The 12,057-nt window shown below is 61.7% G+C and overlaps 1 protein-coding gene across 1 annotated transcript in view; it reads right to left on the bottom strand.

The window, feature by feature from the left end:
• FGF18 (fibroblast growth factor 18) overlaps window positions 1–11,798 on the bottom strand; it is a 32,695-nt gene extending 20,897 nt beyond the window's left edge. The window contains exons 1-2 of the mRNA XM_036241253.1: window positions 11,214–11,798; window positions 11,018–11,054 (exon numbers count right to left, since the gene is read on the bottom strand). Coding sequence (XP_036097146.1) covers window positions 11,018–11,054; window positions 11,214–11,245 — 69 coding nt within the window. The 5' untranslated portion in view covers window positions 11,246–11,798. The remainder of the gene's footprint in view (window positions 1–11,017; window positions 11,055–11,213) is intronic.
• Window positions 11,799–12,057: the final 259 nt, after the last annotated feature.

A 12,057-nucleotide genomic window follows, 5' to 3' on the forward strand; every position in this document is an offset into this window, starting at 1 on the left:
ACCCTGATGCTCAGGGAGAGAAGGACTCCGGCTCCCCTGAGACCCACCCCTGGCGGGCATGTGTCCCGAACACCTCCCACCCATGACCCTCAGCCTCCCTGGATGACTTCCTGAGGTGGCCTGGCCCTGTCCCCGCCCCCAGGAGCAGGCCTCCAGCCTCCCTCCCTGTCCTCCAAGTCCCCTCATGCTCACAGGAGACCTTATCGACCAGGGTCAAACCAATCTCCTCACCCCAGGTCCCCGAGGGGAGCTGCCCTGCCCCAGAAGCCAGCCTCCCATTAACGATTTTCTCCCTGGGCACTGGAGGGCGGCGGCGCGGTGCCCCGGGGTCAGCAGGGGCTGTCCGGTGGCCCTTCCCCAGGATGTGGGAGGAACAATCCATCTTGCCCGCTACCACCATTCAAGCCACACTCTGTGGCCACATCAACCCCAAGGGAGGCGGCGGGTGGCCTCTGACACGGACACAGAGTCCATCCTGAAACGGCAGGAAGCTCCGCTTCCCGGGGAAGACTTCTGGGGGCTCCAGGCCTTTGCAAGGCCGGGTCCTCTGCCCAGGGCACCCTGCCCCCTGGCACCCTGACACTGTCCTCAGGTGCCTCTTCGGGAACCTTCCTGCCCTTCGCACCCCCAGGCTGGGTTAGAGCCCCTGAGCACTCCTGTGATGGCTCAGTGTCCCCACGATCTCTGGCTCTGCCCCCAGGAGGGACCCTGCGAATGCCGCACATGTGTGGCCGGGACAAAGGAAACCTGGTGGCCAAAACCAGCCCCACCGCTTCCCACCAGACAGGCAGAGGGCCCAGGTGATGGGGTGTTCCGAGCCGCCGACTGGCTGCTCCAGCCACTCTGCTCCAGCCACTCTGCTGAGAAGCCTTCAGACGTGGTTCCGCGGCTGCCGCCCTAACGGCCGGGAGGTGCACAGCGGGGAGCGCCCACTGCACACATCCGACCTGTGCAGCTCAGGCCCGGGCACAGGTCAGCCTGGGCTCACACAGAGCGGCCGACTTAGGAGCCTTCTCCCTCCGTCCCCGCCAGCAGGGTAGCTGGTCACTCGCTGTCTTCCGGGCCTTCCTAGGACAGTCAGTACTGCTCTCTGCGGGCACAGCCCTCCAGGTTGTCATCGGGGGCTGAAATACTGACTACGGGGCCTGGCTGGTCTGGCTCGGCGATTAGAGCATTGGCCCATGACCCAAAGGGCTGTGGGTTCCATTCCGGTCAAGGGCACCTACCGGGGTTGCAGATTCGATCCCCAGTCCTGCTCGGGTCATGCGGGAGGCAACCAATCGAGGTGTCTCTCTCATATGGATGTTTCTTTCTCTCTTTCCCCCTCCCTTCCACACTCTTTAAAATTCAATGGAAAAATACCTTCGGGTGAGGATTAACCAAAAAAGATGTATATTGACTCCCTGATCCAGGAACTGCCCAGGGGCAACAGGAACCCCAGAGGTTCGACTCTGCCCCCAGCTCTGCCGCAGGCCCCCGCAGAGACACTGGGCCACCCCCTCCACCCAGCTCTAACACAGGGGAGGCTGCTTCTCTGCTGGAAACTCCGCCCAGCGCCCCCAGGTCTAGTCCCTGTCTACCTCCCGAGCCTCCTCCTGAGGGTCTTGGTGGGAAGCTGCTACGGGTGAAAGAGGTTGGGGTGAGCCCCCAGGCTAGTGCCCCGTTCCAGACATCAACCCAGGTCCCCCTCCCACCAGGGCAACAGCAACCATAGCTCCCCCGAAGATTTCAGCCTCACCCACCCACTCGTGGCTCGGAAGGCATGTGTGAGGACTTCCTGTTTCTTCCCAGGCCAAAGTCCCACCTCCCACAGATGTCTGCCACATCACACACCGCCTCGGCACACACAGCACACTCACCACACCCCTCACCCATCCAACACCAGCACTGACCTCAGGTGCTTCTTGCTGGCCCCACCCTGATCGCCAACTTCCTAGATTTCTGTGACCCTGTCTTCTCATCGCCAGAATGGGAATGTTTACGATATCGAGCTCAGGAAAAGAGTGCACTAACAGCAACGGCCATGTCTGTCCCTTTTTTTCTCTCGTTTGGTTTCCTACACAACCACTCCCTACTGGGCACGTCCGGTGCTCAGAGCCGTGTGAGGTGAAAGACCCTGCGTAACCCGCAGAGCGGCCCTGCGCATTGGTGTGGCTGTCATCCCCATTTTACAGATGAGGTAACTGGGGCTTGGAGAGGTTACATCACCTGTGCACAGTCAGAACTGGTGAGGAAAGGAATCCAGATTCAAATCCAGCTCCCCCTCTCTAGGCCAGAAACCAAGTTCTCCACACTCCCCCTCACCGGCTTCCAGCCCCCTCTCTCCCTCACCCAGCATCTCCTCCCTGTTCAGGAGAGCAGTTGGTTCTGGCCACAAGCCCTCGCTGGGGCAGGGGCTGGGGCTGAAGGCCGTGAGCTCACTCCCCCCCCCAGAGGGCACGACAGGGTCAGACTGCCCCCTCCCGCCCAGGTCCCCATCCTTGAGGCCTCACACAAGCCGTGCCCCTGTCTCCAGGCAGCCTGCCCAGAAAAGGGAGGGTCTCCCTGGTCCCAGGAGAGGCAGCCCACAGACTTCCGGCCACATTCCACCACCGCCAGGCTCCTCCAGCAGCCGCCGCCGCCGAGGCCTTCCCCAAATTCTGGATTCGAACCGGAGACCGGCACCCCATACTCCAGGACTGGTCCCTGAAAGAGTCAGCCCTGCTCTCCACCCCGAAATGCAGCTCCCCAAACCCTTCCTCGAGAGCGAGAGGCCTGGACGCAGGCCCCGGCGTGGCTGCCAGCCCCAGGGCTCCGTGGATTGTTATTACCGTCGAGAGAGGCTGACGCCGGCTCCCACTTAGTGGGCGCCTGCTCAGTGCCAGGCCCGCGCTCAGCGTTTTCCAGGCACTGTCTCCGTGCTCCTCGCACGACCTGGGCAGGTCTGATGATCGCCATCCCCGGGACAAAGGGAGACAGACGGGCCCAGGGACTTGCTCAAGCCATACAGAAAGTGATGGAGCCAAGACCTGAACCCAGCTCTGGCTCTAGAGCCCCCGAAATTCCCCCAGCTGGCACCCCTGGACAGAAAGAAGAGGAGGAAGGCCAGGCCCACCCGTGAATCTGAGCTTGGCTCAGATCAACGCCCCCACCCAGGCTCAGCCCCAGGCTTCTCCCCTCTCTCCTGTTACACTCCCCACACCCAACCCAGCCCGGACAGAGTGAGGCTGCAAAGGCCCCTTCCCCACCCCCGTCTATCCATTAAGCTCCCAGGGCTATCAATGTATTGATTGGCAGGGCTGAGCCAGCAGCATGGGGGTGGGATGTGCTGCCACCCAAGGCGGCTGGCCGGAGCTCCCTCTCCCCATACATCAGCCTTCTCCATACAGGTCGTCAATATGGGTGCCGGGGCGGTCAGCTCTGGAGCCAGCCTGGGGGAGGGAGCAGGACTCCTCAAGACCCAGGCTCCCTTCCCTCTTCTCTACCCCAACCTGCTTCAACAAACGAGTCCTTTCTTTGAGCATTCAGTGCCCACCACGGCTTTTTACATCACCTCCATCCCTGAACTTGACACTCCAGATAGCCCAACGGGCTTGGAATCCTCTGCGCACGTTACCATGCTCCCTGCTCTGTGTGCAGATGTGCTGTTGCCTGCAATGGCTGTTACACGCACGCACATGCTCACTGCACCGGGCTTGCTCCTGTTTCAAGATTCAAGTAGGGGACCATCCCTAACAGATCCTCTTGCCCCAGGGTCTGGTTTCAGGGCCTTTCACCAGAGTACACGTGACACCCTGTCCCCCTGCACAGATCCCTCAGATTACTCTCAAGTCCTCAGGAGCAGGGACACACACCTGACACCCAGGGCAAGGTGTGCAATCCAGGTGCCCAGCCCTCAGAGAAGCTGCTTCCTCCCCTCCAGCACTGACCAACATCCCTCCCGCATGCCGGGTCTGTGCCAGGGCCTGAGGGCCCACGATGTGGCGGGCCTCCCCGGACTTCCACGGACCAAGAGCTGGCGGACAAGCTGGCCTCCAGAAACACCTGAGTCCCACGAGTAACTGCAACTCACACTTACTTAGCACTCACAATGAGCCAGGCACTGTGCCAAGTCATCCCAGGTGACCACAACCCACCCTCACAGCGACCCAAGAGGGAGGTTCTCTCTGGACGCCCGTACGAAGGGTGAGCCACACAGAGCCCAGGCAATCTGCTCTGGACACAGCTACCGCGAGCTGAGAGGGTATGAAGGGGGGCGGGTCCATAGCCTGAGCTCCTATGCATCCCTGTGAGCCCCAACAGAGAACACCCTGGGTCATGGGAACCAAGGGGTTCCGAGGCAGAGGTGGGAGGAGAGGGAGGCGGGGGAGAGGGTGAGAATAAAGCTGCCCATAGTGTCGGCATCCCTTCTCAGGGAACACTTGGAGGCCAACACTGAGGCCTCCTTTATCCCCCTGAAAACCCAGTCCAGGGCCAGCCGAGCAGCGGGCGCCCCACACACGTTCGCTGAGGGCTCAGCGGAGAAGGACCATGGCTGAGCGCCTGCAGCTCAGCTGGTCCAGGACATGGCTGTTACTCATCCCAACGGGGAACAGTGGTAGTCTTCTACCCATTTCCCACGTGAGGTGGAGGCAGAAACTCAGAGAGGCGAAGCATCTGGCCCAAGGCCACACAGCCTGCGAGTGGGGCCATGAGGATTAAATGCGGACCTACGGCCAAAGCCTCAGACCGGAGGCCTGATGTCACGATACAAGGAGCATGTCCTTCCCGGCTTTCTTCAGCGCTCTGTCGCATATTATGTACCGAACTTATAATCGACTGAGCCATCACGAGTACCCAGTTATCTACTGATGTCAGCTCCGGGGCCAGCTACTCCGTGTGCAACTCCGTGTGCACTATCCCATTCAGCTCTCACAATGACCCTTCAAAGTAGGTACCTCTCATTACCCATTTTACAGATGGGAAAACCGAGGGGCAGAGGGTTAAAGGTTAGGATATTTGCTGCATAGCTGCTCAGCAACACAGATACGATTTAAATCTAAGTCTCTCCTATGCCAAAGGCCACGCACTCAAGCACCACGGAAGCCACCTAGCTCACCTCGCTAATACCCAGGTGGGTAAACTGAGGCACAGAGAGGGAGGTCATCCAATGAGCCAGAATCCCTGGGACCCTGAGAGTTCTTCTGCTCTGTGGCCCACAAGAGGTTTGTCCTTGGCCTGTCCTTGGCACGGCAGCATTTTATTTTTTATTTATTTATCTATTTTTTTAATCCTCACCCAAAGATATTTTTACATTTATTATCAGATAGAGTGGGAGACAGGGAGGGAGAGAAACATTGATGTGAGAGAGACACATCGACTGACTGGGGTTCATCCTCCGGACCTGACCAGGGCTGGAGGATGAACCCCAACTGAGGTACATGCCCTTGACTGAGGTATGTGTCCTTGACCGCAACTGAACCCAAGACTCACGGGTCCTCCGGCTGAGGCTCTAACCTCTAACCGCTCTAATCACTAAGCCAAACCAGCCAGGGAGCATTTTAAAGGGGCCTGGGGCCTTAGGCCATTTCCATGTCACAGCAGATGATATCTATACACCTCCTGGCCCTTCCCCGGAGCCTGACTAAAGCCCGAGGGGCCCGCTTTGCCACAACATTCCGGAACAAATACCTTTGTCAGGCCCCAAGGGCAGACAGCAGGCCTCAGCCCTTCCTGAGGCCTGGAGGCTCTCCCGCCGGGGCCACACTGGCGGGGCTGGGGCGCTGCCCTTCCCTGAATGCTCTGCATGGTCCTTGCAAGCAGGGGACAGACCCTACCTAGCAAGAACTACGGAGCACAGAGGACCAGCAGCCAGCCCCTGCCCTCGGAAAGGAAACAGTGCCCTGGGCAAGGGGAGCTCGCGACGCCGACAGGGGGCTGGTGGCAAGTCAGTGCTCCCAGAGTGGGAGGCACAGGGCCAGGGATGCAGAGGAGAGGTCAGACCAGAGCGGGAGGCACAGGGCCAGGGATGCAGAGGAGAGGTCAGAGCAGCGCTGTCCCTGCTCAATGCCCTGAGGCAGGAGGGACTGTTGTGTTGCTTGTTTTCTTCCCATCTTACATGTGCAGAAGCTGAGACCCAGCGAGGTTAAGCAACTTGTCCAAGGTCACACAGCAAAGACAAGGCAAAGCAACCATTTGAGCCAGGCCAGCAGGCTCCAGAGCTCTCGTACTGTTAGTTAAGAAGCCGGGCCCTGGCCAGTTTGGCTCAGCGGTTAGAGCGTTGGCCTGCGGTCCGGAGAGACCCGGGTTCGGTTCCCGCTAAGGGCACGTACTTCGGTCGCAGTTTGTCCCCGGCCCTGGTTGGTCGTGCGGGTGGCAGCCACTCGATGTGTCCCTTCACGTCGATGTTTCTCTCTCTCTCCCTTCCTTTCTCTCCCTCCCACTCTATCTGTACAAAAAATGGAAAAATATCCTCGGGTGAGGATAAAAAAAAAAAAAAAAAAGAAGCCGGGGTCCTGGAGCCGCGCAACTCAGAGCTGAAGCCGGCTCTGCTCCTGGTGTGTGCGACCTCGGGCAGGTTATCTCATGCCTCTGAGCCTCACTGTCTCCATCCGGAGAGTTCCCTCATTCCAGCTGGTTGTAAGGGGTGGCCCAGAAGCTGGGAGAAAGCGCTGCCTGTCCCCTGGCGAGCAGGCAATACCTGGCGGGGGCCTGAGTGCCTCCGCCCTGATTCCCCCACCCACGACGGTCCTGCTGCAGCACAAGGCCGGAACCAAAGGGTCCTGCTGAGGCCGGGAGGGCTCCCTGCACCCTCATCTCCCTTTGGGGGCCCACGTGCCTGCAGAGCTGCCCACGGCTGGGTAGAGGCAGCGCTGCAGCCCCGACACGCAGCCCCAAGCCTGCTGACACTGGCCGTGCCAACCACAAGAAATTTTAAAAATCCACCTTCTTATCTCAGAGCAGGTGACACTCCCGGGCTGTAGGAATGCTGGCAGGGTGCCCCCTCCCCCTCCGGCTGTGAAAGAAACTGGGAGGAGAGCCTGAATCCCCTACACCCCACCCCTCACAGACACCACCCCCACCCCCCACCCCCGCTCTGAGACCCTCTCAGTCCAGAACATTCCAGGAAGTTCAGCCTGCAGACTCAGTCAGGTGCCCTCTACCTGGGCTAGGATCATCCCCCCCAGGGGCCACCCGGAGCTCTCACTGGGGACCCCTCGCGCGCCTCTTGGGAACCCCTTTCCACACCAGTATTCTTTCTGAATAATTTCCTTATTCTTCCTGAGAACATCTGCCTGGTGTGGTGGGACAAAGTACAAGATCTTGAATCCAGAGTCTGAGTCAGCAGTGGGCTTGAACAAACCCCTTCCCTGCTCTGGGCCTCAGTGGCTCCATCTGTGAAGTGGGAATGCCACCCCCTCCGCTTCAGGAGGAGGAATGGAGCAAGCTGGAGGGGCAGGCGCCCTCTGCGATCCTACAGCTGTGCTCTGCCCGAGGCAGGCGGCCTGTGCCACCTGAGCTGGACAGGACACGCCTGGCCACGTACCCGCAGCCTGGAGCAGCCTGGGAGCTGGGGGTCAAAGGAGCCCCTGTTGACCCAGCCCCGGCCCCTCCCACCGGGAGCCTGGAGGCCAGCAACGGCCCAGACCTGTCTGCAGGGCCAGCGGGAAGCAGGCTCCCCGCAAGTATTTGTTGAATGACTATATGACAGGAGATGTCGCCGCTTTAAGGGACAGGACGAGATTACCCAAAGAACACCTACGCATATAGGCAGAGCCCTTGGATACTGACAATGGTGGGGGGAGAGCCTGGGGTGGAGGGGGGCAAAGGAGGGGAACATGGGGGACATCTGTAATACGGTCAGCAATAAGTAAATAAACAAATGAAAAGAAATTAAAAGTGCTGTCCAACAGGGCAGCGCCCCATCCTCTTCGCGTCCAGCCAGCCTGGAGATGGGGTGCCCCCGGGGAGGCGGCGCCGGCGGGAGGGCGGGAGGGCGGGGGCGGGGCGGAACTTCCCCAGGGGCGGCGAGAGGAAGCGGCGCTGCGGGAGGGCCGGCGGGCGCAGGCCCCTTCCCGGCGCCTCCGGCCAGGGCAGGGCAGGCCGGACCTCGGGGCCTGGCGGCAGGAACAATGTCGGCAGGTGCCGGCGAGCTGCGTGAAAGGCCCGGCCCAGAGTCATTGTCAGCGCTCAACCAAGTGCAGAAAAGCAATTTACTGGTCACGCCGCTTGCTCCCCTCGGAAATTTTTAAAATTCTTCCGATTTGAGCTATCCCTGTTGTCCCAGGTCGTGGGGAGAAGGGATTTTATTAAATTCCCAGCTTCCCGCTCCCTGGGGTGGCCTGGCGGTGAGGGCGGGGCTCTCCACAGGGGGGTGGGGAGGGCAGTGTCTGGCATCGACAGTGCTCTGGGCCTGGTGGCTGATGGATGGGAAGTGGGGAGGAGCCCAGAAACTCCACTGCTCAGACGGACCAGTCCCCCAAGCATGGAGGTGGGGGAGGGAAGGGCATAGGTGTACTCAGTTCCCAACACAACGTGCCCTCCTGGGTGGATGAGGGTTTGCAAAACTTCTTGCACACCTGTCACGTATCACTTCAGCCTGAGGGCCACCCACTTCAAAATGAGGAAGCTAAGACTCACAGGGGTCTACAGACAGGGGAAGATGACGCGGGGGCCCAGGCCTAGTCCCCGGATTGGACCCTTCCACCCAGGGGGGAGGCCTCCGGCCTTGCTCCCTAAGGGACCTGTCACTACCACCCTGGAAGCTCACCCTGCCCAGCAAGTAGCTGCTCTCCACTGTCCAACATCACCTCTGCAGGGAGCAGACTTCAGACTCCTGCAAGGAACCCATGGGTCCCACCCCTCATCTCTGCCTCTCGTGGCCACTCCACCTTTGTCACCTAGAGCACGAGCGAGGACATGAGCCTGCCAACCTTGCCATAACACCCTACAGTAGTGTTTCTTTGTCTTTTAGGAATCCTAGCTGCCTTGGAAAATCTGTGGAGAGCTAGGAACCCTCTCCCCCACGCAAGCACGTGTGGACACCACTGGGGTGCAATGTTTCAGGCACCCTCCTTCCCCACCCTGAGATACTCTAAGGGTGTGTGGGTTAAAAACATCAGCCGTATGGCGGTTTGAATGGGGAGAGGCTGCAAAGGAGGGGGGCGGTAGGAGAGGGGGCTCCCTCACCTGCTTGAAGTCCTAACCCAGACAGACCACCCAGCTCTTTCCCGAGAGGCTGGCTCTAGCTCTGGCCAAGGAGGTGGAGGTGGGATGCAGGGCCGGGTTCCCTCCCTCACACTCCCCCAGAGAACACAAAGACCACACAGCAACCCCTCCTGGGCCCCACTTCAAGGACCAAGAGGCAGCAAGCATCAGGAAGCTGGGGCAAAAGAGTCCACAGCCATCTCTCGATCTGCATGCCCAGCACTCAGGGAAAGAGCTCTTGCCCAGGTCAGACAAGCAGATCCTGTGCGGTGACCCTAGGGCCTGACCTCTGCTTAGGGACTCAGCTGCAAACCAGGCAGGCCAAGCCTGGCACTAGCCTCTCTCTCTGACACCAGCCATTCCCCTAGCCCCACCCCCGCCACCACACAGGGTCACATCTGCTTTGGCAAACAGCCAGTCTTAAGTTACTGACTCCAGTTGTATTGATTCAAGGAGTCACTGGGGACCCCAGCCTGGCCAACGGGAGAGAAGATCCCATCAGTCTGTCTATCCATCCATCTATGCATCCATCCTTCCTTCCACCTACCTTCCAGCCCCCAACCCCAACAAGCTGTCCCCAGCTCAGTGCCCACCCTGCCGGTAACAATCCTCTCCCAGAAGTGGGAGGCGAGATGAGCAGACCCACCCCCACAAACACCGTGCAAGGGGCTGCTGAGTGTCCACGGCACTCCACACACACCGCAGTCCTGGAGCTGGGAAACGGGGAGAACCACCAGTTCCCCTGCTCCAGGCCTCCCTGGGCACCTCTGGAACTCAGAAGTCCAAAGCCTAAGCATCCTCTGTAACCTTGCAAGGACACCTGCCTTCCACCCAGAGGGGAATGGGGCAGATAATCTCTTTTGGCCTCAGTCCAGCTCCTCCTAGGGCCCCTCCCTTGCAGCTCTAGGTGGTGGGGGCTAGGGCAGCTGGCACTTCCTATTCCCTTTCCCTTTGCCCCCCCCCCCCCATGCTGAGGCAGCCTTGGTCTGGTTCTAATCCGGGCTGAAGTCGGCTCCCTCTCCCCCCCCCCCTTTTCCTTCATTTCCAGGGCTTTGGAAGCCGGAGTGTTCCAACTGTCTGCGTGCCAAGACCTTCCCGAGTCTGAAAGCTGCTGAAGTAACAGATCAGATTTTAGCAAGTGCTTTCCAGGCTGAGCGCCAAGCCCTCTTCTGATTCACGGAGAGCGAGCGGGAGAGCGAGCGAGCGAGCGGGGAGTGAGGCGGGGAACCAGCCGCGGGCTGCACCACCTTGGGCGAGGGTGTGCGGAGCGCGGCCCGCTTGGGAGCAGCCTCGCGGGGAATAGCCCCTCGGCCTGGACGCCCTGCTCTGCTCCCTCTCAGCCCAATCTCCTCTAGTCCCGCGTGTCCGTCCGTCTGTCTCTCAAAGCTGCAAACGCCTTTGAAACCACAGAGTAATTTACAACTGAAGCTAGTTCTCCCTGGACTCAAAATCCATTCAGCTGAAAGGAGCCTTTTTGTTTGGAAGAGCGATCGGGGATGTTAAGGGACGAGTGGCCGAGAAAATCCCTGGGTCCCAACTCCTCACTGGCGGCGGGCAGGGGCTTGGAGCCGGCCCTTGCATCGGCTGAGCCCGTCGGCTCCGGGGGATCTCTTCCCAGCAGAGGCCGACAGGGGAGGCCGACAGGGGCCGCCGCCAGCAGAGCCCCGCAGCAGAGCCCCTTGCCCTTGGCAGGTCCCCGCCGGCGGCGCAGGGCGCGCTTGGAGCCGCCCTTCCGCGCCCTGGGAACAGGTGCACTGGGCTCCGAGCCCAGGAGGGGTGGGGCACAGGGAGGGGGCGCGGCGAGTACCACGAGGCAGGGGCAGGGGGAGGTCAGAGTCAGGAGCCCACGTACCTGTACCTGGAAGCACAGCAGCAGGAAGTGTAAACACCTGCGGGAGAGAGATGGAGAGGTGGTCAGTGGGACATCAAAGAGGGGGGCGCGCGGACAGACATACGCTGTCAGAAAGTCAGACGGGCGGACAGACAGAGTCACGGGCACACAGACAGACAGACAGGCAGGGTGGGCAGCCCCACAAGCCAGCGCTTACAGGCAAGTGCAGGCGGAGGGCGCTGAATACATCGCTGGGCGGGGAGGAGGCGGCGGCTCCTAGCCCAGCCTGCACATGTCCGCTCCGCGCGGCCGGGACCGGGCGCCTCCGCCGCCGCCGCCGCCGCCGCCTCCGCTGCTGCTGCTCCCTCCTCGCCGGCTGCTGCTGCTGCAGACTCTGCTGCTCCGGGGCGCTCCGCGGCGCGCCCTGCGGCATCAGCGCCCCGCGCGGCTCCTCCCGAGCGCTGCGCCCTCCGGGCTGGCGCGGGGGCTGCGGGGCGGCCGCCGCTGTGCAGGAGGCGCCCTGCCGGTGCGGGGAAGCTTGCTCACTGCCGGCCGGCCGGCCGTCCGGGCGTCCGCGGGAAGCTGGCTGTCCGGCTCACTCGGGGGGCAGCATGCGTGGCGTGGCTGGAAGCTGGGGTGCGCTCTCTGGCCGGGGCGCGGAGCTGCGCTGGGCCAGGGGTCAGCGCTCCGGAGCTGGAGCGCGCGGCTGCAGCACGAACGCGTCACGGCCGCTCCGTCTGGGCGCCCGCCGGCTCATGTCTCCTCCTCCGCGTCTCTCCGGCCGTGCGCATCGCCGCCTCCCACCACTGGCGGCGGCCGGGGCGTTTTCTACGCGCGGGCGGCGAGGGGGCGGGGGGCCGGGGGCGGGCCCGGGCCCGAGCCGGCACAATGAGGATGCGGGGCCCGGGGGCTCCCCCCTCGGGGCGCGGCCGGACGGGCGCTCAGCTCGCCTGGGTGCGCCGCGCCCACATCAAAGGCGGCCCTGCCTGCTTGCCTGCTTGCCGCGGCCTCTCCACTGCCTCCTCCTTCTCCTGGCGGCTCGGGTTGGAGGGAGGCGCTCA

This window comes from Molossus molossus, unplaced genomic scaffold, assembly GCF_014108415.1.
Source record: "Molossus molossus isolate mMolMol1 unplaced genomic scaffold, mMolMol1.p scaffold_m16_p_4, whole genome shotgun sequence".
In the NCBI taxonomy this organism is placed as follows: domain Eukaryota; kingdom Metazoa; phylum Chordata; class Mammalia; order Chiroptera; family Molossidae; genus Molossus; species Molossus molossus.